This window comes from Syngnathus scovelli, chromosome 3, assembly GCF_024217435.2.
Source record: "Syngnathus scovelli strain Florida chromosome 3, RoL_Ssco_1.2, whole genome shotgun sequence".
Lineage (NCBI taxonomy): Eukaryota > Metazoa > Chordata > Actinopteri > Syngnathiformes > Syngnathidae > Syngnathus > Syngnathus scovelli.
The window spans coordinates 8,767,931-8,792,901 of NC_090849.1; the positions used below are offsets into that span (position 1 = coordinate 8,767,931).

The following is a 24,971-nucleotide window of genomic DNA, read 5'->3' on the forward strand; positions in this document are numbered from 1 at the left end:
TTATAGTCAGGTGCGGCTTATATAAGATTTTTTCGTGATTTTTGTGATGACTTGATCACTTTTACTCTTAACACTATTATATACAGTAAAAGCTACAAAACAAACTGACAAATAACTCGTTTTCAAATCAGACGAATAAAAACTGGTCAAATATTTTTAAAAAAAGATATTAAAAGTGAAGACAATTTGCAATTCTAGTAATGACACACGAATTTGATGCACAATTTGTCTTCACGGGCCACATAGAATGATGTGGCGGGCCGTATCTGGCCCCCGGGCCTTGAGTTTGACATCTGTGCTCGAAACCCTTTCTCTTACTCTGCCATGTGACTCAGAGATTACACAAAGCAGTGGCGCTGTTTGCATTGTATTAAAACCCAATCAATCAGCATTCAAATTTAATTCTTCTGACATTTTGCTCACCAAAAACAAGTTGTATTGAATGTAAACTTTTTACTTTGAACCCTGAGGCTTAAATGGCGGCGCGGCGTATTTATGGATTTTTACAGCCTCCAGCCTCCAGGGGGCACTCTAGCGAGACAGACGAAGAAGAGATAATGCGCCGAAGAAGACGTGCTAGTTTGTGTTTACAACATTTCGCGCAGAACGCGATCAAGACGGACATTACTGAAAGGAAGCTTTTGTACACAAACCATCATTATGGGGGACAAAAGAAATGCATATGATGCCGCTTTTGAGCTAAAGGCAGTCGATGTTGATGACATTGTGTTGCGTCACCCTTTTCTTTATTTTGTGGTCCCGTCTACTCTGGAGCTCAAGGGCCTCCAGGGGGCGCTCTAGCAGGAAGCAAGAGCGAGACAGACGAAGAAGAGATAATGCGCCGAAGAAGACGTGCAAGTTTGTGTTTACAACATTTCGCGCATCACGCAGAACGCGATTAAGACGGACATTACTTTAAAGGAAGCTTTTATACACAAACCGTCATTATGGGGGACAAAAGAAATGCATATGATGCCGCTTTTAAGCTAAAGGCAGTTGATGTTGATGACATTGTGTTGGGTTTAATCAAACCCTATTAGTGCTGTGTTACTTCCGTGTTGCTGCGGTATTACTGCCGCGTCACAGGCAGTGTTTGGAAAGAAATGTTAAGGTACTATGTTATTAAAACTTTAAAAAAGCTTTCTGTGTCCAGTATTTCTTTGTTAATAACTCGCTTGCACACTTCCGTGTTGCTGCGGTACTACTGCTGCGTCATAGGCAATGTTTAGAAAGACATGATAAAGTATGTTATTAAAACTTTTTCTGTGTACTGTCTTTCGTTGTAAAAAACGTGTGTGCACGTGCGGCTTCTAGTCCGGAGCGGCTTATGTAAGAATTTTTTTTTTTAAATTCCTGAATTTTAGCTGGTGCGGCTTATACACCGGTGCGGCTTATACACCGGAAATTACGGTATAAATCAGGTAATAATATAAACAACAATTTTATCAAATCATCCGTGTCACTCCAAATCATTAAATCCATTGGAATCTTCGTCCTTTGTGTAAACACCGGCGCTTGTAACCCCGGAAGTGTGTGTGGCGCGCCGCTGACGTCAGTTGCAATTCAACTTATTCCACAGGCCTATATAACTATGTATAGACTATGTATCAAACTATAATATAAACAACAATTTTATCGAACCATCCGTGTCACTCCAAATCATTAAATCCATCAAAATCTTCGTCCTCTGTGTCACTTTATAAAAAAAAACAAAAAAAACAAAAACAAAAAAAAACTAACAAACAGCTGTTGTCTCTGGAACTCTATGCGCCGCTGACGTAAGCCTCGTCGTCAGTTGCGGCTCCAATTATTCCACAGATCTACGTATATATTACAGTCACTCCCCGTATGCCGCCGATTGCAGCAGGGATTCTCCGTATGCTGCCGATTGCGGCGCGGACTCTCCGAATGCCGCCGACTGCGGCTGGGACTCCCGGGGAGTACAATATAGTTATATACTATATAACTATATTGTAGCGTTACCAAAGTACCAGGCAAGACATGGGTTTGGTAACCGGCTCTTTATTTCACAAAACAAGAGCTCAACATATGAGCCAACACAACAAGCGATGGTGATCGCTCTTCTCCTGACTCTGGAAGTCAGTGAATGGAACTCATTGTCAGTGAGGCTCCAATTATTCCACAGCCATGCATTTTGAAGTGAAAATAACATGTGAAGTGATTAACTATACTAGTAAGTAAGTAATGTGTTAATGATCAAGTAAAAATTTGTCAATAATTACACATATAAGTCGCTCCAGAGTATAAATCGCCTCCTCACCCAAACTATGAAAAAAACGCAACTTATAGTCCGAAAAATACGGTAGTTTAATACAATGTTTTTCAATTAAGTTATTTTCAGTTGTATGCAGTATGTTTACAATATCTATGTCACGTATTCTCCCTCAAAAGATTTGCACTTCATAAAGTAATGCAAATAAATCTGCCCAAAACAGACAAATAGAATATGAATGTTGACTATTTGATGAACAATTTTGCGGAGTGTTTTAAAGTTAAAGTCCCAATGATTGTCACACACTCATCTGGTTGTGATGAAATTTGTCCTCTGCATTTGGTTTTGCAAAAGATTTCCTGAGAATTCTTACTTCATTATTAATTTGCATAATAACTAGTCATTTTAGGTCAACCTTTAGACCACGGAATCAAGAAATGCTCTTCGCAGAATCAGGACCGTTTTCCACGGAATCAACACTTTCTCTGCAGATTCCTGCGGTGACAAACAATTTTGCTATTGTTGGCTACCTAAATCCTGAAGTCTGCTGAATAACAACTTTGCAGCTGCCACTGAATTTTTAGAATCGATTATTTGTGTAAATTCTTATTTTGCATTGAAGATGTTACAAAATGTAATAATTTACACCAATTATTGTAGATAATTCTTTTTCTGATTTTAAAAAGCAACTTAACAAGGACCAATGCCGCATGAGAGGGATTGATATACTCACCAATCTTTTTGAAACTGATTCACTTACTGGTTTGGCCATTGTTTTTCCGGGGTAAAGCAGATGTTTACAAATGTTTTATTTTGTTAAAACAACATAATCACTCTACTTTCATGAAGGATTACATAAATTTGAAAAAATTACTGCTGAGAGTGATTTGGACAATTTTAGGTTAAACAATAACTAATTGATTATCCGACTTAATATACTGTAGTTGATTAATTTGATAATCAATTGGTTGTCAATTACATCCACTAATTTTGCTACCTCTAAAAATTACAATGAAGATAATACTTCAGTTCTTAAGCATCGAAACCATGGATACGACATTGTAACTTGTTACTCTTGGTAAACTAACCTTGCGGTCGAGCCATAGATCACGAGAAAGGGGTTGTTGGGCATGATGCAGTAAGTCGATTCCCAGACAGCTAATACAAGATTTACAAGGCAATTTAACTTCACACCTGATAAATGAGCAGGCACTCCAAAGACCCAAACATTTGTACTGTATATAAGCAACTACTTTGTGTGTCTACTTTTAGGATAACGTGGGATTTTAAAAATTTTGTAGACACTTGCATACAAGATCTACAAAGCTGTTTTGTCACCGTTAGGCATGAGATCCATTTGCTACCATTAGCTAGCAGCTATCGTGTTTTGATGTGACAAAATCCCCACTATTGACTCAGTATGTTGTGGCGTGCAAACCACAGCCATACTTTGCAGAGATGAACACTTACCAGAGTAGGTGACAGCATTTGTGCTATACGTTGGACTCTGAGAATATGATGGGACCACAGAGGCGGCAGCAGCCACGGGCTGGACAGTGGAGGTCACAGGGTAGATGGAGAAAGAGGATGTTGCAGGACTGGGCGCAGCTGGCTTTATTACCGTCACCTGGCGAGTCTGCTGGGTCTGGGTGTATGATGTTACCCCCTGACTATACCCTGGTTTTGGGGCTGGTGAACAGAAAAGTAGATATTTATAAGCGTGATTATCATGAAAATTTAAAAATTTAACAATAACAGTATTTAGGGCTTTTTTTTAGGCCCGGGGCAATATTACAAATGTTTCGGCTGGTTACTGTTTTACAACTGACACATTTTCTGATGTAATACAGACAAAAAATAATTGTCTTTGGTTCTGTAATAAAATCTCATCCAAAATTATATAATTCACTTTCATTTACATCATACAATCGTTGACGTCAGTTATGAGCTCGAAAACTGAATCAGTGTCCAATAGCAGTATAAAATATGGTGGGATAACAGTGATGTGGAGTTGAACAGTTTAATGAAATTATGTTAACCCACAGACAGTTGAAAATGAATTAAGATTCAAGAAAGCACCTGTTTGATAGTAGGACTCTGCGACAGTAGGTTGTGGCTGAGCAGCAGCCGCAACCACTGCAGTTGCAGTTGGCTGTTGGTAGTACTGCTTGCTGTCATATGCCACAGCAGAGGCTGTGGACCGGCCATAGGAGTAAGTGTCCTGAAAATACAACACTCGTACAGTCATACCTTTCTACAACTCCTTCAGTTGATATCTCTGCTGTTGGAACCAGCATGCATGTGATCTGAATTATTTTCCAACAATATTAAACAATTAAAATTTTTCTACCTATGTTGTACTGTTGAATATTTTTATAATTATTTATATTTTAATTTTATTTAATACTAATTTGTGAATGGCAAGTAAAATATTGTTTGTACTCTATGGATCTTTCGGTCTGAGTGCACGCTGGCTCGTCTTGCTGCCGCTACTCACCGGCTTTTTACCGTTTTACTGTGTTTACTATTACTGATTGCTATTGTTTGAATTTGTTTTTAACTCTTTGTAAAGTGACTTTGAGTGACCTCAAAGGCGCTTCTAAATGAAATGTATTATTATTACTTAATACAAAGTAATTTCTAGTTTCTTCAGTTTTCAGTGCAAACAAATACTTGAAAAGGGTATGAAGGTATGAAGTACTACCGAAATGATAAGAAAAGCATGAAAATCATTAAGGTTTTTTTCATTTTCCACAAGGGGGCAATTTGTGTATTTTGGGTCCAGCATACACCCCAAACGCAATATAGATTATAGAGTATAATAGAGTAGTTCCCATGTTATTTTACATTTTCTACCTTTGTTTTACTGTTGAGTAATTTTATAATTATTTTTCATCTTAATGAATCTAATTTGCTTTGTTATTTACTTTGTATGGCGGCTCGGTGGAGCACTGGTTAGCACGACCACCTCACAGGGTGCGGGTTCGATTCCACCTCCGGCCCTCCCTGCGTTGAGTTTGCATGTTCTACCGGGGCCCGCGTGGGTTTTCTCCGGGCACTCCGGTTTCCTCCCACATCCCAAAAACAGGCCAACTGAGCACTCCAAATTGTCCCTAGGTGTGAGTGCGAGTGTGAATGGTTGTTCGTGTCTGTGTCCCCTGCGATTGGCGGGCAACCAGTTCAGGGTGTCCCCCACCTACTGCCCGATGACTGCTGGGATAGGCTCCAGCATGCCTACAACCCCAGTGATAATGATAATGGATGGATGTATTTACTTTGTATGTTAATAAAATGTTGTAGTAATTTCTAGTACCTTCAGTTTTCAGTGCAGATGCTATAAAAGGGGCAATTTGGAAACTAATGAAAAAAAAAACTAGATAATCGAGATCAAATGCTATAGAAAATAAATTGTGATAATATTTTTTGCCATATCGCCCAGCCCTAATGCAGGGGGTGATACTGACCACTCTGTGTAGCGCTGCACGTTTGCGCACGGACCCCACCTGTTTACCTCTCAACGCCGTCGTGAATGCTGCTAGAACATTTCATGGGATTTTCCGAGAATTACGCATCAGAAGCAAAACACCTAGCTGTCGCAAGTGTACTTTATCAAAATTGAACAAACATCACTTTAATTTTGTTCTTCTTATTCTGTAATGGAGACCCAGTTAGAGACACACACTTCAGTCTTACTGTACAGTATGCTTAGTTACACACGACATACAGCAGGGGTGTCAAACTTATTTCTTTCGCGGGCCGCATTGTAGTCATAGCTTCTTTCGGAGGGCCATTATGACTGTCAACCCAAATAAATGTATGAGCACCTCATATACAGTAAAAGCTATAAAACAAACTGACAAATAACTCGTTTTCAAATCAGATGAGTAAAAACTGGTCAAATATTTAAAAAAATATATATATTATTAAAAGTGAAGACAATTTGCAATTCTAGTAATGACACGAATTTGATGCACAATTTGTCTTCACGGGCCACATAGATGGATGTGGCGGGCCGTATCTGGCCCCCGGGCCTTGAGTTTGACACCTGTGACATACAGGATCATAAAATCAAGTTGTGTACCTGGTAGTTTTGTGAGGTGACTGGTGGTGGTGGTGGCGGAACTTCAGGCTGCCGCTGAGTGTAGCCATAGTCAGCTGTAGCATGGGTTGGCTGGTATCCCCCGTATGCTGCAGCAGTCGCAGCAGCCACTGCGACGGGTGCAGGCCGAGCAACAGCTACGGTCGCTGCTGTGGGAGCATAGGCTGCTGCCACAGTGTGAGCTGCCACAGGTGCTTGATGAACTGTATAACTGGCCACGGTTGTGGGGTGGGTGTAAGCTACCCCGGCAGCTGGCTGCTGACTAGAAGAATATAAAACAGAGGAATTTTTAATTAGTTGTGTTTTGCATCATAAACATTCATTTGAAACTAAATGTCCAATGGTCCAAAACACTAATATAATTTCAAATTCACAGACTCAACCTATGATTTGACCCAAAAAATCTAATTATATATATATATATATATATATATATATATATATATATATATATATATATATATATATATATATATATATATATATACACACATACATATACACACACACACATATATATATACACACATACATACATACACACACACACACACACACACACACACACACACACACACACACACACACACACACACGCACACACACACACACATATATAAAACTTTTCCTCACCCCCCATGGGTGGTCTCTTTTCCCTTCAAGCTCGGGTCCTCTACCAGAGGCCTGGGAGCTTGAGGGTTCTACGCAGTATCTTTGCTGTTCTTAGTACTGCACTTTTCTGGACTGAGATGTCAGATGTTTTTCCTGGGATCTGTTTCAGCCACTCCTCCAGTTTGGGGGTTACTGCCCCTAGTGCTCCAATGACCACAGGTACCACTGAAGTCTTAACTCTCCAGGTCTTCTCCAGCTCTTCTCTGAGCCCTTGATATTTCTCAAGTTTCTCATGTTCCTTTTTCCTAATGTTATCATCATTTGGGATGGCTATGTCAACCACAACGGCTTTCCTCTGCTCTTTATCCACCACCACAATGTCCGGTTGGTTCGCCATTACCTGACTGGATCTGGAAGTCCCAGAGGATCTTGGCTTGGTCATTCTCTACCACCTTTGGAGGTGTTTCCCACTTGGATCTTGGGACTTCCAGTCCATACTCTGCACAGATGTTCCTGTACACTATTCCAGCTACTTGGTTATGGCGCTCCATGTATGCTTTACCTGCCAGCATCTTACACCCTGCAGTTATGTGCTGGATTGTCTCAGGACCTTCTTTGCACAATCTACACCTGGGGTCTTGTCTGGTGTGGTAGATTTGGGCCTCTATTGCTCTGGTGCTCAAGGCCTGTTCTTGTGCAGCCAGGATCAGTGCCTCTGTGCTGTCCTTCAGACCAGCTCTTTCTAGCCATTGGTAGGATTTCTGGATATCAGCTACTTCAGCTATGTTTCGGTGGTACATCCCATGTAGGGGCTTGTCCTCCCATGATGGTCCCTCCAGCACCTCATCTTCCTTTGATGCCCATTGTCTGAGACATTCACTGAGCACGTCATCCGTTGGGGCCTTATCCCTGATGTACTTATGGATCTTGGATGTTTCATCTTGGATCGTGGCTCTCACGCTCGCTAGTCCTCGGCCTCCTTCTTTACGGCTAGTGTACAGTCTCAGGGTGCTGGACTTGGGATGGAACCCTCCATGCATGGTTAGGAGCTTCCGTGTCTTGATATCTGTGGTCTGTATATCTTCCTTTGGCCACCGTATGATTCCTGCAGGGAACCTGATTACTGGTAGGGCGTAGCTGTTAATGGCTAGGGACTTGTTCTTGCCATTGAGCTGACTTCTTAGGACTTGCCTTACTCGATGGAGGTATTTGGCTGTGGCTGCTTTCCTTGTTTCCTCGTCAAGGTTGCCATTTGCCTGTGGAATTCCAAGGTATTTGTAGCTGTCCTCAATGTCTGCTATTGTTCCTTCTGGGAGTGAGACCCCCTCTGTGTGGATTACCTTTCCTCTTTTAGTCACCATGCGGCCACATTTCTCAAGTCCGAATGACATTCCGATGTCAGAGCTGTAGATCCTGGTAGTGTGGATCAGGGAGTCAATGTCCCGCTCGTTCTTAGCGTACAGCTTTATGTCATCCATGTAGAGGAGGTGGCTGATGGTGGCCCCATTCCTGAGTTGGTATCCATAGCCCGTCTTGTTGATTATTTGGCTGAGGGGGTTCAGTCCTATACAGAACAGCATTGGGGACAGAGCGTCTCCTTGGTATATACCACATTTGATGGTCACGTGTGCAAGTGGCTTGCCATTGGCTTCAAGTGTGGTTTTCCACTGTTTCATCGAGTTGGAGTTTCATATATATATATATATATATATATATATATATATATATATATATATATATATATATATATATATATATATATAAAGCCGTGTGCCTGGTTTGTGGCACACAGGTCGCTGTGTTTAAAGAATATAATTTGAGTCGCCACTACACGACCAAGCATGAGGAAAAATACAGAAATCTGTCAAATAATGAGCGCGCAACAGAGGGTGATGCATTGCTAGCAAAACTGCAAGCCCAACAAGGACTTTTTATCAAACTTCACACCCACAGAGATGCAGCGGTCAGGAGAAGTTTTTATTAAGGAGTGCTTATTGGACTCTGATATGCCCAGAGAAAAAGAGCGCATTTGAGAATGTGTCACTCTCCCGACGTACCGTAACAAGGCGGGTTGAGGACACATTGATATGTTTCTATATATGTGTTGTAATTCACAGTTTGAGGAAAAGTTAAAGAAGTTAAGAATAAATTGTACTGATTAATGAATTTTTATTTGACCTATACACCACAATTTCACATAGCCTAATATAAATATAAACAGAATAATTGTAGTCTTCTAATTACCAGTACCAGCTATTTAAAATAAATAATTTAGTGCATATTACAATGGAATAAAGTTGAGCAGGTTTAAATTATCGTTGGTGTGGGCTTCTGACATAACTCAGGTTTTTCATGTGGCCCCTTGTAAATATTAATTGCCCACCACTGCATTAGATATTAGTAATAATAATAATACATTATTTTAATTCTATACTATATATATATATATATATATATATATATATATATATATATATATATATATATATATATATATATATATATATATATATATATAAATCTCGTAATTTTCGGACTAAAAGTCGCTCCGGAATATAGGTCGCATTAGCCATAAAATGCCCAATAACGTGAAAAAAAACATATATAAGTCGCTCCGGAGTATAAGTTGCATTTTGGGGGAGAAATTTATTCGAAAAAAATCCAACACCAAGACCAGACATGAACGAGCAACAACAGGCTAAACGATAGGTATGCTAACGTGACATAAACACAAACGAAGAGCTGAGAACGGGCCTGACGTAACATTCAGAGTTATTCAAAGTCAAAGTCTGCTTTATTGTCAATTTCTTCACATGCCAAGACACACAAAGAAATCGAAATTACGTTCCCACTATCCCACCGTGACAAGACATAGTACACAATATTTATACCAGCTCAGTGGCCTAGTAGTAGAGTGTCCGCCCTGAGACTGGAAGGTTGTGTGTTCAAACCCCGGCCGGCTCATACCAAAGACTATAAAAATGGGACCCATTGCCTCCCTGCTTGGCACTCAGCATTAAGGATTGGAATTGGGGAGTGAGATCACCAAATGATTCCCGAGCACGGCACCTCACTGCGCCCCTCTCCCCCAGGGGATGGATCAAAATCACATGGGGATGGGTTAAATGCAGAGGACAAATTTCACCACACCCAGATGTGTGTGTGACGATGATCATTGGGACTTTGACTTTAATATACATACAAGTAAACAACACAAAAAAATAAAAACAAGAAGGCACAAACAATGAATAAATATAAGTGATGAATAAATAATAAATAAACAAATAACACAAATGGCGCGTGCACACGCAGCGGCCACTCTCTGTCCCGTCAGTACGGTGATTTGTTCGTCTAATGAGTGTTCGTCCGACAGTCTTGTGTGTTCGTCTCGTCCGTGCTACAAGTACAGCAGGCAGGTTCTGCTTGACATCGGCAGAAGTGGGTTTTGCGGCGTTCTGGACTTTGAAGTGTCGACATTAAAGGCGCTCGGACTGCTACGTCCTGAAACGTCGCCGACCTCACCCGCTATTCCTCCCCCGGTTGGGAGCCGTCGGAAACGGTGTGCGAGGAGGCAGAAGAGGGGCAAGCGCGGAGGCGTCCGGGCCAGGCTGGCGGCCAACCCAGCGCGACCGGCGGTGCCCTCCATTCTTCTGGCGAGTGTTCGATCGCTGGACAACAAAATGGATTACGTTCGCCTGCTGAGGTCTACGAACCGGACGGTGCGGAACTGCTGTGTGCTCGTGTTCACCGAGACCTGGTTGAGTGACAACATTCCGGACTCTGCAGTGCATCTGGAGCGGCTAGCGTGCTATCGGGCAGTGTGGATCAGGGAGTCAATGTCCCGCTCGTTCTTAGCGTACAACTTTGTCATCCATGTAGAGGAGGTGGCTGATGGTGGCCCCATTCCTGAATTGGTATCCATAGCCCGTCTTGTTGATTATTTGGCTGAGGGGGTTCAGTCCTATACAGAACAGCATTGGGGACAGAGTGTCTCCTTGGTATATACCACATTTGATGGTCACGTGTGCAAGTGGCTTGCCATTGGCTTCAAGTGTGGTTTTCCACTGTTTCATCGAGTTGGCGATGAAGGTTCTCAGAGTCCCATTGATGTTGTACAGCCTCAAGCATTCAGTGATCCAAGTATGTGGCATTGAGTCATATGCTTTCTTGTAATCAATCCAGGCAGTGCTCAGGTTGGTACGTCTGGTTCTGCAGTCTTGGGTGACTGTTCTATCCACCAGGAGTTGATGTTTTGCTCCTCTGGTATTTTTACCAATCCCTTTCTGAGCAGTGCTCATGTATTGATCCATGTGCCCGCTGATCTTATCTGATATTATGCCCGACATCAGCTTCCATGTTGTGGAGAGGCAGGTGATTGGCCGGTAGTTGGATGGGACTGTACCCTTTGAAGGATCCTTCTGGATCAGGATCGCCCTTGGGTTAGCCATTCAGGGTGATTCAGGTTTTCATTCCTGAGACTCTTCTCTGGATGTCTGCCACTGTGATGGTTACTGGGTTCTGTTCAGGGAGCTTGCTGTGGTCCTTTCTCAGAGCCACTGTGCATCCTTCCCATGTGATGCCTCCCGCTCCCATATATCCTTCCAGTACTGTTCAGTTTCCAGCCTTGGTGGGTCTGCTCTGCTATTATTCCCTTGCCACTGAGCGTACACTTTCGCTGGTTGTGTTGTGAACAACCTGTTTATTTGTCTGGCTTCATTCTCTCTTGTATACCTCTTTAGGCGGCTGGCCAAGGCTTGGAGTCTTTGTTTGGCAGTTTCGAGTGCTTCAGGTATGGGCATCTGGCTGTATTTCTTGGGAACTTGCTTTTTCATTGCACCTTTCTGGGCCTCTGTCATTTGGCTCACTTCTGTCCGTGCTATCTTGATTTTGGCCTCCAGCCTTCTCTTCCATGGTGGGCACTGTTGTGGTCGCATATGGTCATTCTTCTTGTAGCCAAGCATTTCTAGGATCACTGCTGCTGAGGTGTATATCAGCTCATTGGTTTCAGTGATGGTAGCCGTGGGAATTGTTGTCAGTGCTGCATTCACATCTTCTAGGAGACTTTCTGAGGGTACTTCACTTAGCCTCTGCAGTGTGTATCTAGGTTCCCGAGCATTCATTCTCACCGTGATCTTGTTCTTCAGGTCAGTTGCTGCCTCGTTCAGCTTGATTGTGCTTATTGGTGTTTCGTACCCAATCTCTGGACTTGTACATGGATTTAACTCGTCTCTGACCTGGTGCTCTGGTTGACCTTCGCTATGGCATTTGTGTTGTATCTCATCAATCTCGAGCTGTGATAGCAGGTGCCGTTTATGGATATTGGAACATTGAGCTACTAGTTGCTTGGCCGATAGTGTTGACTGTGGGTATCGAAGTTGCGATTGTTCCCGCATTCTCCGCATGTAACCCCTCTCGCTCGAGTTGCTGGAGTAGTAGCATTTCAACAGATCCCTATTCTCGCATCTCGCCCATTTGTGTCTTGTTCCAGTGGCCCATTTTTCATCAGGGTGCCCTGGTTCCCCAGCACCTGACGCAGACCTTGTTTGTCCGGGCAACGTCTGAGCCGGCATGTCTTTCGTTTCTTGTACTCTCATTATCTCTGAGGTAAGCGGTATCGTTAAGGGTCTTGCCTAAGGACCCACACTGACTGTTGGTAAGGTAATCGCTCATTGCTCATATTGTGCCCCTGCCGGGAATCGAACCCGGGTCTCCCGTTTGTAAGTCATGTGACTTACTGATTGAGCCATCACTGTTTGGTTTGGATTGGCCACCAAACACGACAAGCACAGACAGCAACGGAAATTAGGTCTGCGTAAAAGATAATCGGGACCAACCTCCCATCTATCCAAGACTTGTATCTGTCCAGGACCAGGAAACGTGCAAGTAACATCTCTGCAGACCCTTCTCACCCAGGTCACAGTCTGTTCAAACTACACCCCTCCGGACAGGCGTTACAGAACGCTGTACGCCAAAACCAGCAGACACAGACACAGCTTCTTCCCCCAGGCTGTCGCTCTGATGAACTCAGACCACTCATCGAGACTCAGAGACATCACTGCGCAATAACATCCTGCTCTCGCCACTTCAATGTTGTTAGTTGCCTGAATGTTGTCAGTCACTTAAATGTCGTACAGAGGCTGAGATCAACCAGAGTCAAATTCCCTGTTTGGCATGCACAAACTTGGTCAATAAAGCTGATTATGATCAAGATGACAACCAATCACGACTCACCAGTTTTCTGAAACTGAGTCGTGATTGGTTGTGACCTGAGACCTGGCAACTCTGACGTCATTTTCAGTCGATAACAAGTGGCAAAATGGCTGCCCCCTGCGATTGGACAATCATGGGTGAATTTTGCTGTTTAACTCATATTCCATAAACGCTATATTAGGGTGTTTTCACACTTGGTCCCTTTCAGCCCTCGAAGCGAACTTAGATCGATGACTCAGCATTTTTTGCGCATATGTGAACGCGCCAACCGTACTCAGAACACTTTAAAACGAACCGTACTGAGACCGCTAAAAAGTCAACGGTACGGTTCACCTAATCTGTGCATTGTGAACACAAAGCGCACTGGGTTCACTTCGCCTTTTTGCACTGTATTGTAACCTCCTTGGCTTGCCGTAGATTGGTCACGTGACTGCAGGCGCAAAAACAAAACTGTAGAGAACAGAGAATCCAAAGTATGGCAGCACCAAGTCGTGGTCGTGACCGCGGTTCTAATAGTAAACGTAGAGAAGCATGTGCCGTTCAAAGTTCTGCCACGGCACCTGTACGCGGCATACTTTGGGGAGAAGACGAAACGGAATGTCTTTTAAGAATTTGGAACGACGACAGCATTAAATCACAACTATCTACGACCCACCGTAATGCGAAAGTATTTCAAGAATTTTCTGAGAATGAAAGCAGCCGGTTTTGATAAAACTTCTATACAATGCAGAATAAAAGTGACAAAACTAAAGTATTTAGCTACTCGAGATAAAATGCGAAGAAGTAGGGAGTCAGGGGATATCAAAAACTACCCAGAATGCAGTGCAGTGGGAGTGTGAGAGCTCTAGAGGACCTAGTGTGAACAGAAAGAGGACTGAGGCCCCATCAAGGCTGAACTGAACCACAACGTCGCTCTCCGGACACAAAGTATGGCAGCGGACCAAGAGGTTTGCACGGCTTCGTGCACCAACTGCACCCTTCTCTTAGAGAGGTTGTCTCTGCTAGAGGGACGTGTCCGCCAGTTAGAGCAGAATAGTGCGATAACAGTAGTTGTGGCGGACACAGACACGGGCTGTAGTCAGCCCGCTAGCCCGGTTAGCATTAGGCCCAAGCGGCTTGCTAATCGCGATGAGCCAGGTAAGACGCATAGCCGTCCAAAGTCATCCCGGTCTACTGCCCCTCGCACTTTGGTCATAGGTGACTCCATTACCCGAAACATTACGCTTAAAAATCCAGCCACGGTAATGTGTATTCCTGGGGGCAGAGCACCCGACATAGAAGCTAATCTTAGGGAGCTGACTCGCAATAGGCCTAGTCAACAGTGTACTTCCACCAACACTAGCTACTCAGACATAGTGATACACGTCGGCTCCAATGATGTTAGGATGAGACAATCAGAGATCACAAAGAAAAACATAGCGAGGACTTTTGATCTTGCCAGAAAGATGAGTCGGCATCGAGTATTTGTCTCTGGCCCCCTGCCTGGGAGAGGCACTTATGAGAGGTTTAGTAGATTAGTCTCCCTTAATCGATGGATGGCTGGGTTCTGTAAAAAGCAGGGACTGTATTTTATAGATAACTGGTCCTCCTTCTGGGGCCGCCCTGACCTGCTGAGGAAGGACGGCCTTCACCCTAACCGTGAAGGCGCCTTCACTCTTTCTAGGAATATAGATTACTGTTTGAGCCACTCATGACAGGTCACTTTAGAGCAGGCCAGGGCACAGGTGATTAAACCACCTGTGAGGATGGATTTGGAGTCTGTTAAGTTAAAGTTAACTAGCGCTAGGCTAGACTTTCAGCATACACATAGCTCCTCGTGTAGACTAGAGTGCGACATTTTGAATAGTGCTACAGTACACAAACACACTTTCTACTGGGGTAGGAGACAAATCCAATCACTCCGTCCCGACCGGTCTTGCTGATGAAACGGTGCCTGTTTTAGATAACTTCACATGTGTAACAAATATTCACCATCAAATTCCCACGGTCGTTTCATCCCACCTCGCTAATAAACTTTTGAGAGGTGATGTTAGGCCTAGAGAACACAATTTTACTCGCATCCTGTTTAAAAATCCTTCGATAGATACTCACCCTGATCGACCGATTACACTTAAACTCAGTTTTATGAATATTAGATCGCTTCATACGAAAGCAGTTCTCGTTAATGACCTTATCACGGAACATAATCTAAACGTTTTTGGTCTTTGCGAGACCTGGTTAAAACCTAATGAACTGCTGCCACTTAACGAGGCCTCACCTCCAAATTTTGTGAGCTCGCATGTGGCGCGTCCTCGAAAAAAGGGTGGGGGTGTCGCCCTCATCTCAAATTCTGAGCTTAGATTTAGGCCTCGCTCAATTCACGTATTTAAAACATTTGAAGTTCTCATTCTGCGATCAACTGCTTTACCGTCATTCTGTCTTGCTGTTATTTACCGTCCACCCGGGGCTTACTCTGGCTTCCTGGATGAATTTTCAGAATTTGTGGCTGATCTAGTGACAAATGCAGATAATATAGTTATCATGGGTGATTTCAACATCCACATGAATTCACCGTCAGAACCACTGACTTCGGCATTTCAGACTTTAATCGATACGTTTGGTTTTACGCAAGTTGTACAGGCAGCAACGCATAAGAATGGAAATACCTTAGATCTGGTATTATCTCGGGGACTAGCAACCTCAAATATAGCAGTACTGCCATACATTGCTGTTTTGTCTGATCATTTCTTAATAAAATTTGAAATTTTAGTTCCTTGTCAAAGACATCAGAATTATAGCAGCCGTAATTCTAACTCCATGACTGCAACTGTGCTATCTGAGTTATTGTCGCCGGCAACCGCCATGTTTCCCGCATACAGCGGCTCTATTGATAATCTTACAAATGAATTCAATGCGACATTATTAAAAGCCATCGACTCTGTGGCGCCGCTACGTCTGAAAACTCGCCGTAGATGGCCAACTCCGTGGTTCACAGATGAAACACGTACGCTTAAACAATTATGTAGAAAGCATGAGCGCAGATGGCGTTTAACCAAACTTGAGGTTTTCCATCAGGCATGGAAGGACAGCCTCCTGAAATATAAAGATGCACTTATCTTAGCAAAAACTCATTTTTCGCAAGTCATTAATCTCAATAAAAACAATCCTAAATACCTATTTGATACACTGGCAAAGCTAACTCTGCGCCAGCCGACCCCGATAGCTCCTTCCACTCAGCTGACGAGTTTATGAAATTTTTTGCTCAAAAGATTGAGTCCATTAGGGACGAGATCAAGAATATCATTCCAATCGCTCCGCCGGTTACTAGCGCTGGGGATCATGCAATAACCCTCTCAAATTTTAAAAGCGTGTCCCTTGAAATGCTCACAAAATTGGTTAGTGCGGCTAAACAAACAACATGTTTACTCGACCCGCTTCCAGCCAAACTACTTAAGGAATTATTTCCAATTTTAGGATCGTCCGTCTTAAATATAATCAATCTGTCTGTTTCCTCTGGGATAGTGCCAACAGCCTTTAAAACCGCTATTATTAAACCGCTACTTAAGCGAGCAAATCTTGACCCGGACTGTCTCAGTAATTATAGGCCAGTTTCAAACCTCCCATTCATAGCAAAACTTCTTGAAAAAGTAGTAGCGCAGCAGCTTATTGATTACATGGTCACTAATAATCGATATGACTCTTTTCAGTCTGGTTTTAGAGCTAATCATTCCACAGAGACACCACTTGCTACAGTGACTAATGATCTCCTCATAGCTATGGATTCAAATACGTCGTCTGTATTGTTACTACTCGATCTTAGTGCTGCCTTTGACACTGTAGACTTCAATATTTTATTAGGGCGTCTTAAAAGTTGTGTTGGTATCTCAGGGTCAGCACTAAGCTGGTTCTATTCCTATCTATCAGACAGGACTCACCGAGTGGTCCATGGCAATACACCCTCTGAGCGCTATAATGTTACGTGTGGTGTCCCGGTCCATTTAAGATGTGACTTCAAGGTTCTTCTACTAACCTATAAATCACTGCATGGCTTAGCGCCTTCATATCTCATTGACCTAGTCGTTCCTTATGTTCCGTCTCGTAACCATCGTTCGCAAAACGCTCGTCTTTTAGTTACACCGAGGGCCAAGAAAATGTCTGCAGGTTGTAGAGCATCCTCTATTCGGGCTCCAGAGCTTTGGAATGCCCTACCAATGGATATTAGAACTACTACCTCAGTAGAAACATTTAAGACACCTTTAAAGACACATTTCTATGAGATGGCCTTTAACTAACTTGTAGTGGCCGATTCGGCCGGAGTTTGTTTTGTTCTCTCTGCCCACCCCCTCCCTGGCTGGGGAGGGGGTTAGGTGGCGCAAAAGCTGATAGCGGCTAGCTGGATTCTCGGGGACTAATTCAAGATGAAGAAACTGCAGCTCAACCTCCTTGAAGACACTGCCAGGACAATCGAGGGCACCTCCGACATCCATTTTTTCATTGATTTTCATATTATGTATTACTTGTGCCCTCTCTGCATCCATTACAACCTGGTGATCCTGAAAGGGGGATCCTTCCATCTGTGGTCCCTTCTCAAGGTTTCTCATTTTCCCCTGGCAGGGTTTTTTTGAGTTTTTCCCTTGCCCTTTTGGGAGCTTAAGATCAGGGGACGCTTATAGAATAATTGTCAATTTTTGGCTATGTGAAGCCCTTTGAGACTGTTTGTGATTTAGGGCTATACAAATAAACTTGACTTGACTTGACTTGACTTAGAAAGAGAACTCGGTCCTCTTTGAAACACACTCACAATGTGAACACAAAAAGAACTGAGTTCGTTTCCTCTTGGTCCACTTTTTGGTCCACTTAAAGAGGTCAAGTCAAGTCAAGTCAAGTTTATTTGTAAAGCCCTAAATCACAGTCTCAAAGGGCTTCACATAGCCAAAATTGACAATTATTCTCAAAGCATCCCCTGATCATAAGCTCCCAAAAGGGCAAGGAAAAACTCAAAAAACCCCTGCCAGGGGAAAATGAGAAACCTTGAGAAAGGACCACAGGTGGAAGGATCCCCCTTTCAGGATCACCAGGTTGTAATGGATGCAGAGAGTGCACAGGTAATACATAATATGAAAATCAATGAAAAAAATGGATGTCGGAGGTGCCCTCGATTGTCCTGGCAGTGTCCTCAAGGGGGCCGAGCCGCAGCTCCCCCATCCCGAACTGGTCCCCGAGAATCCAGCCAGCCGCTATCAGCTTTTGAGCCACCTAACCCCCTCCCCAGCCGGGGAGGAGGTGGGCAGAGAGAACAGAACAAACTCCGGCCAAATCGGCCATCACAAGTTAGTTAAAGGCCATCTCATAGAAATGTGTCTTTAAACGTGTCTTAAATGTTTCTACTGAGGTAGTAGAATATCCATTGGTAGGGCATTCCAAAGCTCTGGAGCCCGAATAGAGAATGCTCTAGACCCTGCAGACATTTTCTTGGCCCTCGGTATAACTAAAAGACTAGCGTTTTGCGAACGAAGGTTACGAGACGGAACATAAGGAACGACTAGGTCCACGAGATATGAAGGCGCTAAGCCATGCAGTGATTTATAGGTTAGTAGAAGAACCTTGAAGTCACATCTTAAATGGACCGGGAGCCAATGTAATTTGGCTAATATTGGGGTAATGTGATCAAATTTTCTTGACCGTGAGAGCAGCCTCGCAGCGGCATTTTGCACTAACTGTAGACTTTTGATACTGGATTTAGGAAGACCAGAGAATAATACATTACAGTAGTCCAGGCGCGACGTGACGAACGCATGTATAATAGTTTCCGCATCCCCGGTCGAGAGGATAGGACGAATCTTAGCAATATTACGAAGGTGAAAAAACGCAATCCTGGTTATATTCTTAATGTGTTTTTGAAAGGAGAGCGTTTGGTCAAATATTACCCCGAGATTAGTTACCGTATCACTCTGAGTGATAGTACGGTTATCTATAGTTATAGTGGTTTCCTTAAATAAATGTTGATAACGAGTAGGACCAATTATCAACATCTCAGTCTTATCCGGGTTAAGACGAAGGAAGTTGAGAGACATCCATTGCTTAATCTCCACAAGGCACGCCTCGAGATTACAGCAGTCCTGTGGATCTGTCATCGATAACGGCATATATAATTGGGTGTCATCCGTGTAGCATTGAAAACTAATATCATATCTGAGGTCTGAGTTCGGTTCTTTTAAAAGGCTCCAGGTGTGAAAACACCCTAAGTTTGCACCTGACTTGTCAACTTTAGATAAAACCATACAATTCTGTAAGAAAATTAGTGCATATATTTGTGATATGCAAATTGTGTGGGTGATAATTGCAATATCGATATTTTTTCAATATATCCTGCAGTCCTAGATAAAAGTAAACAATTCCATAAGAAACTTTGCATGTCTTTGTAATAAGCAGATTCCATGGGCAGAGCTTCAGACTGGTGGTATCCTGCCCCTACATTTTGAGACAGTACAACCAAGAATTTTTTTGTTAAAGTAAAGAATGACTCTTGACTATTTTTTATTGCCAACCAAATTTCTGCTCCACACTTCAGCCAATTGATCAATAACATAGTGAACATAAATTCATAGTGAATGCCCCAAAATCTTTTACTTGAGCACCTAAAATTTCAGGTTCGTGGCCAAAAAAAACAAAGTTCACCTGGAGGGGCCAATATCATTGATATTCTTTCAACATATTGTGCAGCCCTAATATCTAGTAATTACTTGTGTACAGCTATCGAACTGCACCAAGGGAGCAACAGTGTTCAACATTAACCAAAGTATTTATCACGCCCACCCCACCCCACCAGCCACTGGATTGCCATGTTTTCCAAAAAGTGCGAGGACTTAGTCATACCTCAAAGAAAAAACAAAAGTAATGTGCAAAAGTTGTCTACTAAGCGATGTCATGTATCTTGCCTTCTCCTTCGTGTCCACAAATGAATCTGCTGTGTCCGGTAAACCCCGGCAAGTCAAACGCCAGTGAGTAAAGCAAAGTGCAAGTAAAGATCACACCGCGTTTGGTCTGAACGTAGCATAATACTTGGGAATATGATGCTACAATATGGTTCATTGAAGGATTATTATATTTTCTGTGCCTTTGTGATGACAGACCTTTGACGAGGTTGGAAATAGCTACTATAAAACATCATGGTGCATGTTTATAAGTGCTCTTAGTGATGTATGGACAGGTATGGTACAGATTATGAAATCCTGTTTATACAGTTTGTTCCATTACCTGCTAGTCATTGGAATAATACATTTGCCCTAAACAAAGATCAATGCTAAAGTTCTATATTTTCAGGTAACAACTACAGCTGTGGTCACAAGTCTTCACAGCATGGTGAAATTCTGATAGACGGGAAATGGGAATTGCCACAACCAGCTACGGCAAAGAGATTGTCATCATTGTTTCTCTGACTGAGTGAGTACACTGGTACTCTGAATGCCTGCTCACATCCCACTGGACCAGAGAGATACTGTCACCCATCCTCCCCTTCCAGCATGAACAATGGCAGCAGTGGAAAGCATTTTCTAAACTGTATCGACACATGCCGTGTGCGACGACCTTCTCGCTCATCAGAAAGCTCGGGGAGCGTGATCGCCTTACCTATACTGTGCGGCAGCACCATGAGTGAATCCAAAGTAGTTGCCGGTAGCCATTTTGGCATCTTCACCAAGCCGGCTGGGCACTGCGGAGGACATGGAGAGTTACGCTAAGCTAACTGTTAGCAATAAGCTAAACGGAGCACTCCATCGACAAATGAGCTTCTTATGTCGATACTGTGTCTACAGCTTCGTAAAATGAAAACATTTTTTGTCATGACACTTACCATAGGTGAAGGATACAACAGGACATATGGGAATCATTGGTTTTGTGTATTCTAGCGACGATCGAGTAGGTCAGCGTATTTACACAGTATTACATGTCGCACCCGGAAATGGCGTCCGAGCGCCTGCGCGAAAGCCAATGCAGACGGACGGACAGACAGACCGACAGACAGACAGACGTCAGGTTCAGCAGCTTCATGTACATGTATTGAGTTTATATTAGTGGCCAATATGACTATTAAGTGCCTTGAATGTCGTCACCAGAATTAAGTCGACGACCGAGGGCAGATTTCGTGCATTTTAACGATCCCCCGTTGATGGAGGACTTCATTTTTGTTAACATACTATACACCAGGGGTCACCAACACGGTGCCCGCGGGCACCAGGTCGCCCGTGAGGACCGCATGAGTCGCCCGCAGGACTGTTCTAAAATTAGCTCAAATAACGGCACTTGTCGGTGAGCTGCATCTATTTATTTTACAGTCCAACCTCGGTTTCTTATTGTCCCGGTTCTCGAACAAATCGTAATTTGAACCAAAAATTCGAGATTTGTTTTGCTTCGGTTGTTGAACAAAATTCGGAGGTCGAACCTCGCGAGATGAGCCGGGAGGACCCGAGAAAACCCGACCGCGCGGCCCGGATGCCGACTGACTCCATAGTTATTGTATTTTCGATACTTTGAGGAGTGCATTAACCTTTAATCATGCCTCCAAAGAAAGCAAGTGGGAGCAGTAAAGCCATCCTAAAACACAAAGACGCTCTTAAAGCACTGCGACAGTGAGCGCCCAGCGCGCTGCGGTTGCGCAATCGGACCAAATTAAGCTCCCTGCGCACTGAGGTCCACTTAAATTTTGGAAAGTACATCAGGACTTAAAAATATTTTCTAAATTTCAGCGACGGCTCTGTCACAATAATGCGACCAGCGCGGTGCAGTTGCGAGGTCGGCGACGCGCTACGGTTGCGCGTTCGGCGGTGCGCTGCAGTTGCGCGATCGGACAAAATTAAACTCCCTGCGCACTTAGGTCCACTTAAATTCTGGAAAGTACATCAAAACTTTCTAATTATTTTCTAAATATCTACGTCTTTTTTAGTCTTGGAACGGACTAAAAATTTGTTCTTATTTGCAATGGGAAAAATAGATTCTGAATTCGACCGATTCGCTTCTCGAACTGCCTTCTGGAACGGATTGTGGTCGAAAACCGAGGTTCGACTGTATTTTTGCTATTCTTGTTAAAGTCACACTTACATGTGAACTGGAAATGACAATAATAACACATAGTGAAAGCTAAATTGAGCAAATTGGCTATTTCAGAAGTGTGTGTCACACTGGTACTTTGCCTTAATCAGTACCCAGGAAGTAGCTCTCGGTTTAAGAAAGGTTGGTGACCCCAGCTATACACTTTTCAACAAATCAAATACAGATTGTTGGCACTCTTACCTCTTGCACATTTTTTATTTATCAGTAACTTACTGTAAGTTAGAGCGCGGGCAGCTATGCCCGAGGTCTGACACACATAACATTACAGTGGTAACTCGAGGCAAGTAAATCTACTTACGAACTTAATTGGTTCCGCGATCGGGTTTGTAAGTAGAAACCGAATTACTCTTATTGAGATTTTTTGTTGTAGTAATTTATTGGGCTTTGCACATTTACCTTTGCACCTTTTGTGTCCCTTTTTTTTTTTTGCAAACAAGTTAAGAAATAATACATTTATAACAAATGAAAAGTTAGTTGAAACAAGTATAATGTTACTTTAAATGTTTTGCACATTGAATACTTCATTTGTATATCCTTAGTTTCCGACCTGTTAGGCTACAGATTTTAGTTATTGATCTGACTCCAAATTGCAATCAACACTTAACACATGAGTTGCTATGTCCTAATCCACACACTGGCGCACCTAACAATTTTGCGAGTTCATTCTGTCAAAGAGAAGACCAGTAGATCAATCAGACCGAATTTACCAATTGTTTATTCCTGACAAAGCAAGCTAATACAGGCGCCTGGGTCCCGGGTCCCTCACACCAAAACTCGTGCGTTCTTGTGACCCACAACAAGAGACGACACATTCCTCCAGGTTGCCCAGTTTTAAAGAAACACAATATGAATATTAAAACATGCAAAACATTGTGTGAAGATTGGTCGATGGCCATCTCCTCCCCGTCTAGGTGTTATCGCTGAGGTCAGGCGGTTGGGTTTTCCCCGCGAAGCCCGACTACCAGTACGTGATGTTGTTCTCGTTTCTCACCGACCTTGAGGTGTTCTCGTAAGGTACTCCCTGTCTGGGCCGATGGCACATCCTGTTCCACAACACTTCAAGGAGGATAAGAAGACATACCTGGTTAAAAAGTGCCAGAAAATTGAGGACCATATGAGAAAAAACAAAAGCAGAGAAATGTATGAAGAAATAAAGAGTCTCACAAAAACTTTTCAACCCGGTCTTTGGGTAATTAAGGATGAAAACGGCAACACACTGACCGAGAATCAGGCAATTGTGGACAGATGGAGGAGGTACTATGAGGGGATGTACGCAGAAAATGATGCAGAAGAAGTATTGGACCAGATAGAACCAGAAACAGAACCACAATTACCACCACTCAGATCAGAAATCGAATGGGCTATCAAATCCCTTAAAGAAGGTGTTGGATTTTCTCCACAATTTAGGGAGCGCGCTAGATGCGCCTCACGGCACAAGCCTTTGCCAATCACCTGTTATCCAATTTACTCACTGCGTGTTCGTTTGATTTCTTCAGATTTAGGAAAATGCAAAGACACTGAAGCAGAAATTAGACTTACACACATTGGTTGAGTTCAATCACAATTCTTGTTCAAAAAGCTCTGTTTTCAGGAAAGTACAATACAGCGCTGGGCCCTTCAAGAGCGGAAAGTCTCCATTCAGAAAAGGCAAAGTCCAAGGTTGTTAGATCAGTTTTATATTCAGTAGCACATTGTGGGCCGGGATTGATGGGCGATGAGTCTTCGGGGTGGGGCAAGTTCGAAGGAGAGTCTGCTTCCATGGGAGTGGTGCTGGTTATGGGCGATTCGGTGTGTAGGTGGGGGGCTGTTGGTGTGTGTGTGTGTGGAGGGGGCTGTTGTCTTCCATCCCGTCTCTCGGCCTTGGCGATCATCTTTGGCCGAGTTCTCGGGTGGCTCCTTCTGGCACCTGCTGGTTTAGCCAGCTCAGTGGCCTGGTAGTAGAGTGTCCGCCCTGAGTCTGGAAGTTTGTGGGTTCAAACCCCGGCCGGGTCATACCAAAGACTATAAAAATGGGACCCATTGCCTCCCTGCTTGGCACTCAGCATTAAGGGTTGGAATTGGGGGGTTAGATCACCAAATGATTCCCGAACGCGGCACCGCTGCTGCTCACTGCTCCCCTCTCCCCCAGGGGATGGGTTAAATGCAGAGGACAAATTTCACCACACCCAGATGTGTGTGTGACGATGATCATTGGGACTTTAACTTTATCTCCACGTGACCTTCCTGTGAACATTCTTCTCCAATCTTGGACATACACTGTCGTACCTCATTCTTCCAATGTGTCATCTTGTGCGAATTTATGTTAGCTTTTGGCTGTGACATCATTAATCTATTGCTCTTACCTGACTATCGAAAGTTTGTGCTTTTGATACTTCATGTCTTTGCTTACGTCATTATATTCTTAGTTTAATCATGTTTCCAACCGTATCTTTTCTTTGTTAGGCCAAAATATTTCCCTCTGTGCAGAACGTTCAGTAGTAATCAAAAAGTTGGCGTCTCGCATTAGGCAACATATGACGTTTAGTTAAAACACAAGTTATAAAACACAAGATATAATCAAATACTGAACGGTCACGACGACTCTGGCCGTGTCCATGATTTAGAGAAAAACATCAGGCATGCATTACACAGTTCTTTAAAGGTCATTCAGCTATTTGGGCAATATATCAAAAGACATTTATTTTGCAGTGCACAGAACTACATATTGAATCGTGAAGTTGTAGCAACTTC

At 43.2% G+C, this 24,971-nt stretch overlaps 2 protein-coding genes across 3 annotated transcripts in view; both read right to left on the reverse strand.

The window, feature by feature from the left end:
* zfr (zinc finger RNA binding protein) overlaps positions 1 to 21,113 on the reverse strand; it is an 81,975-nt gene extending 60,862 nt beyond the window's left edge. For both annotated transcript variants that reach the window (XR_007490668.2, XM_049764191.2), the window contains exons 1-5: positions 20,986 to 21,113; positions 20,763 to 20,844; positions 6,315 to 6,594; positions 4,313 to 4,454; positions 3,704 to 3,922 (exon numbers count right to left, since the gene is read on the reverse strand). Coding sequence is in view for 1 of the 2 variants with exons in the window: in XM_049764191.2 (XP_049620148.1) it covers positions 3,704 to 3,922; positions 4,313 to 4,454; positions 6,315 to 6,594; positions 20,763 to 20,844; positions 20,986 to 21,022 (760 nt within the window). In the remaining variant the exon portion in view is untranslated. The remainder of the gene's footprint in view (positions 1 to 3,703; positions 3,923 to 4,312; positions 4,455 to 6,314; positions 6,595 to 20,762; positions 20,845 to 20,985) is intronic.
* Positions 21,114 to 22,938: 1,825 nt separating this feature from the next.
* Positions 22,939 to 24,971, reverse strand: part of LOC125965777 (patatin-like phospholipase domain-containing protein 7) — a 32,389-nt gene continuing 30,356 nt past the window's right edge. The window contains exon 6 of the mRNA XM_068650137.1: positions 22,939 to 23,297. Within this exon, the coding sequence (XP_068506238.1) occupies positions 23,229 to 23,297 (69 nt within the window). The 3' untranslated portion in view covers positions 22,939 to 23,228. The remainder of the gene's footprint in view (positions 23,298 to 24,971) is intronic.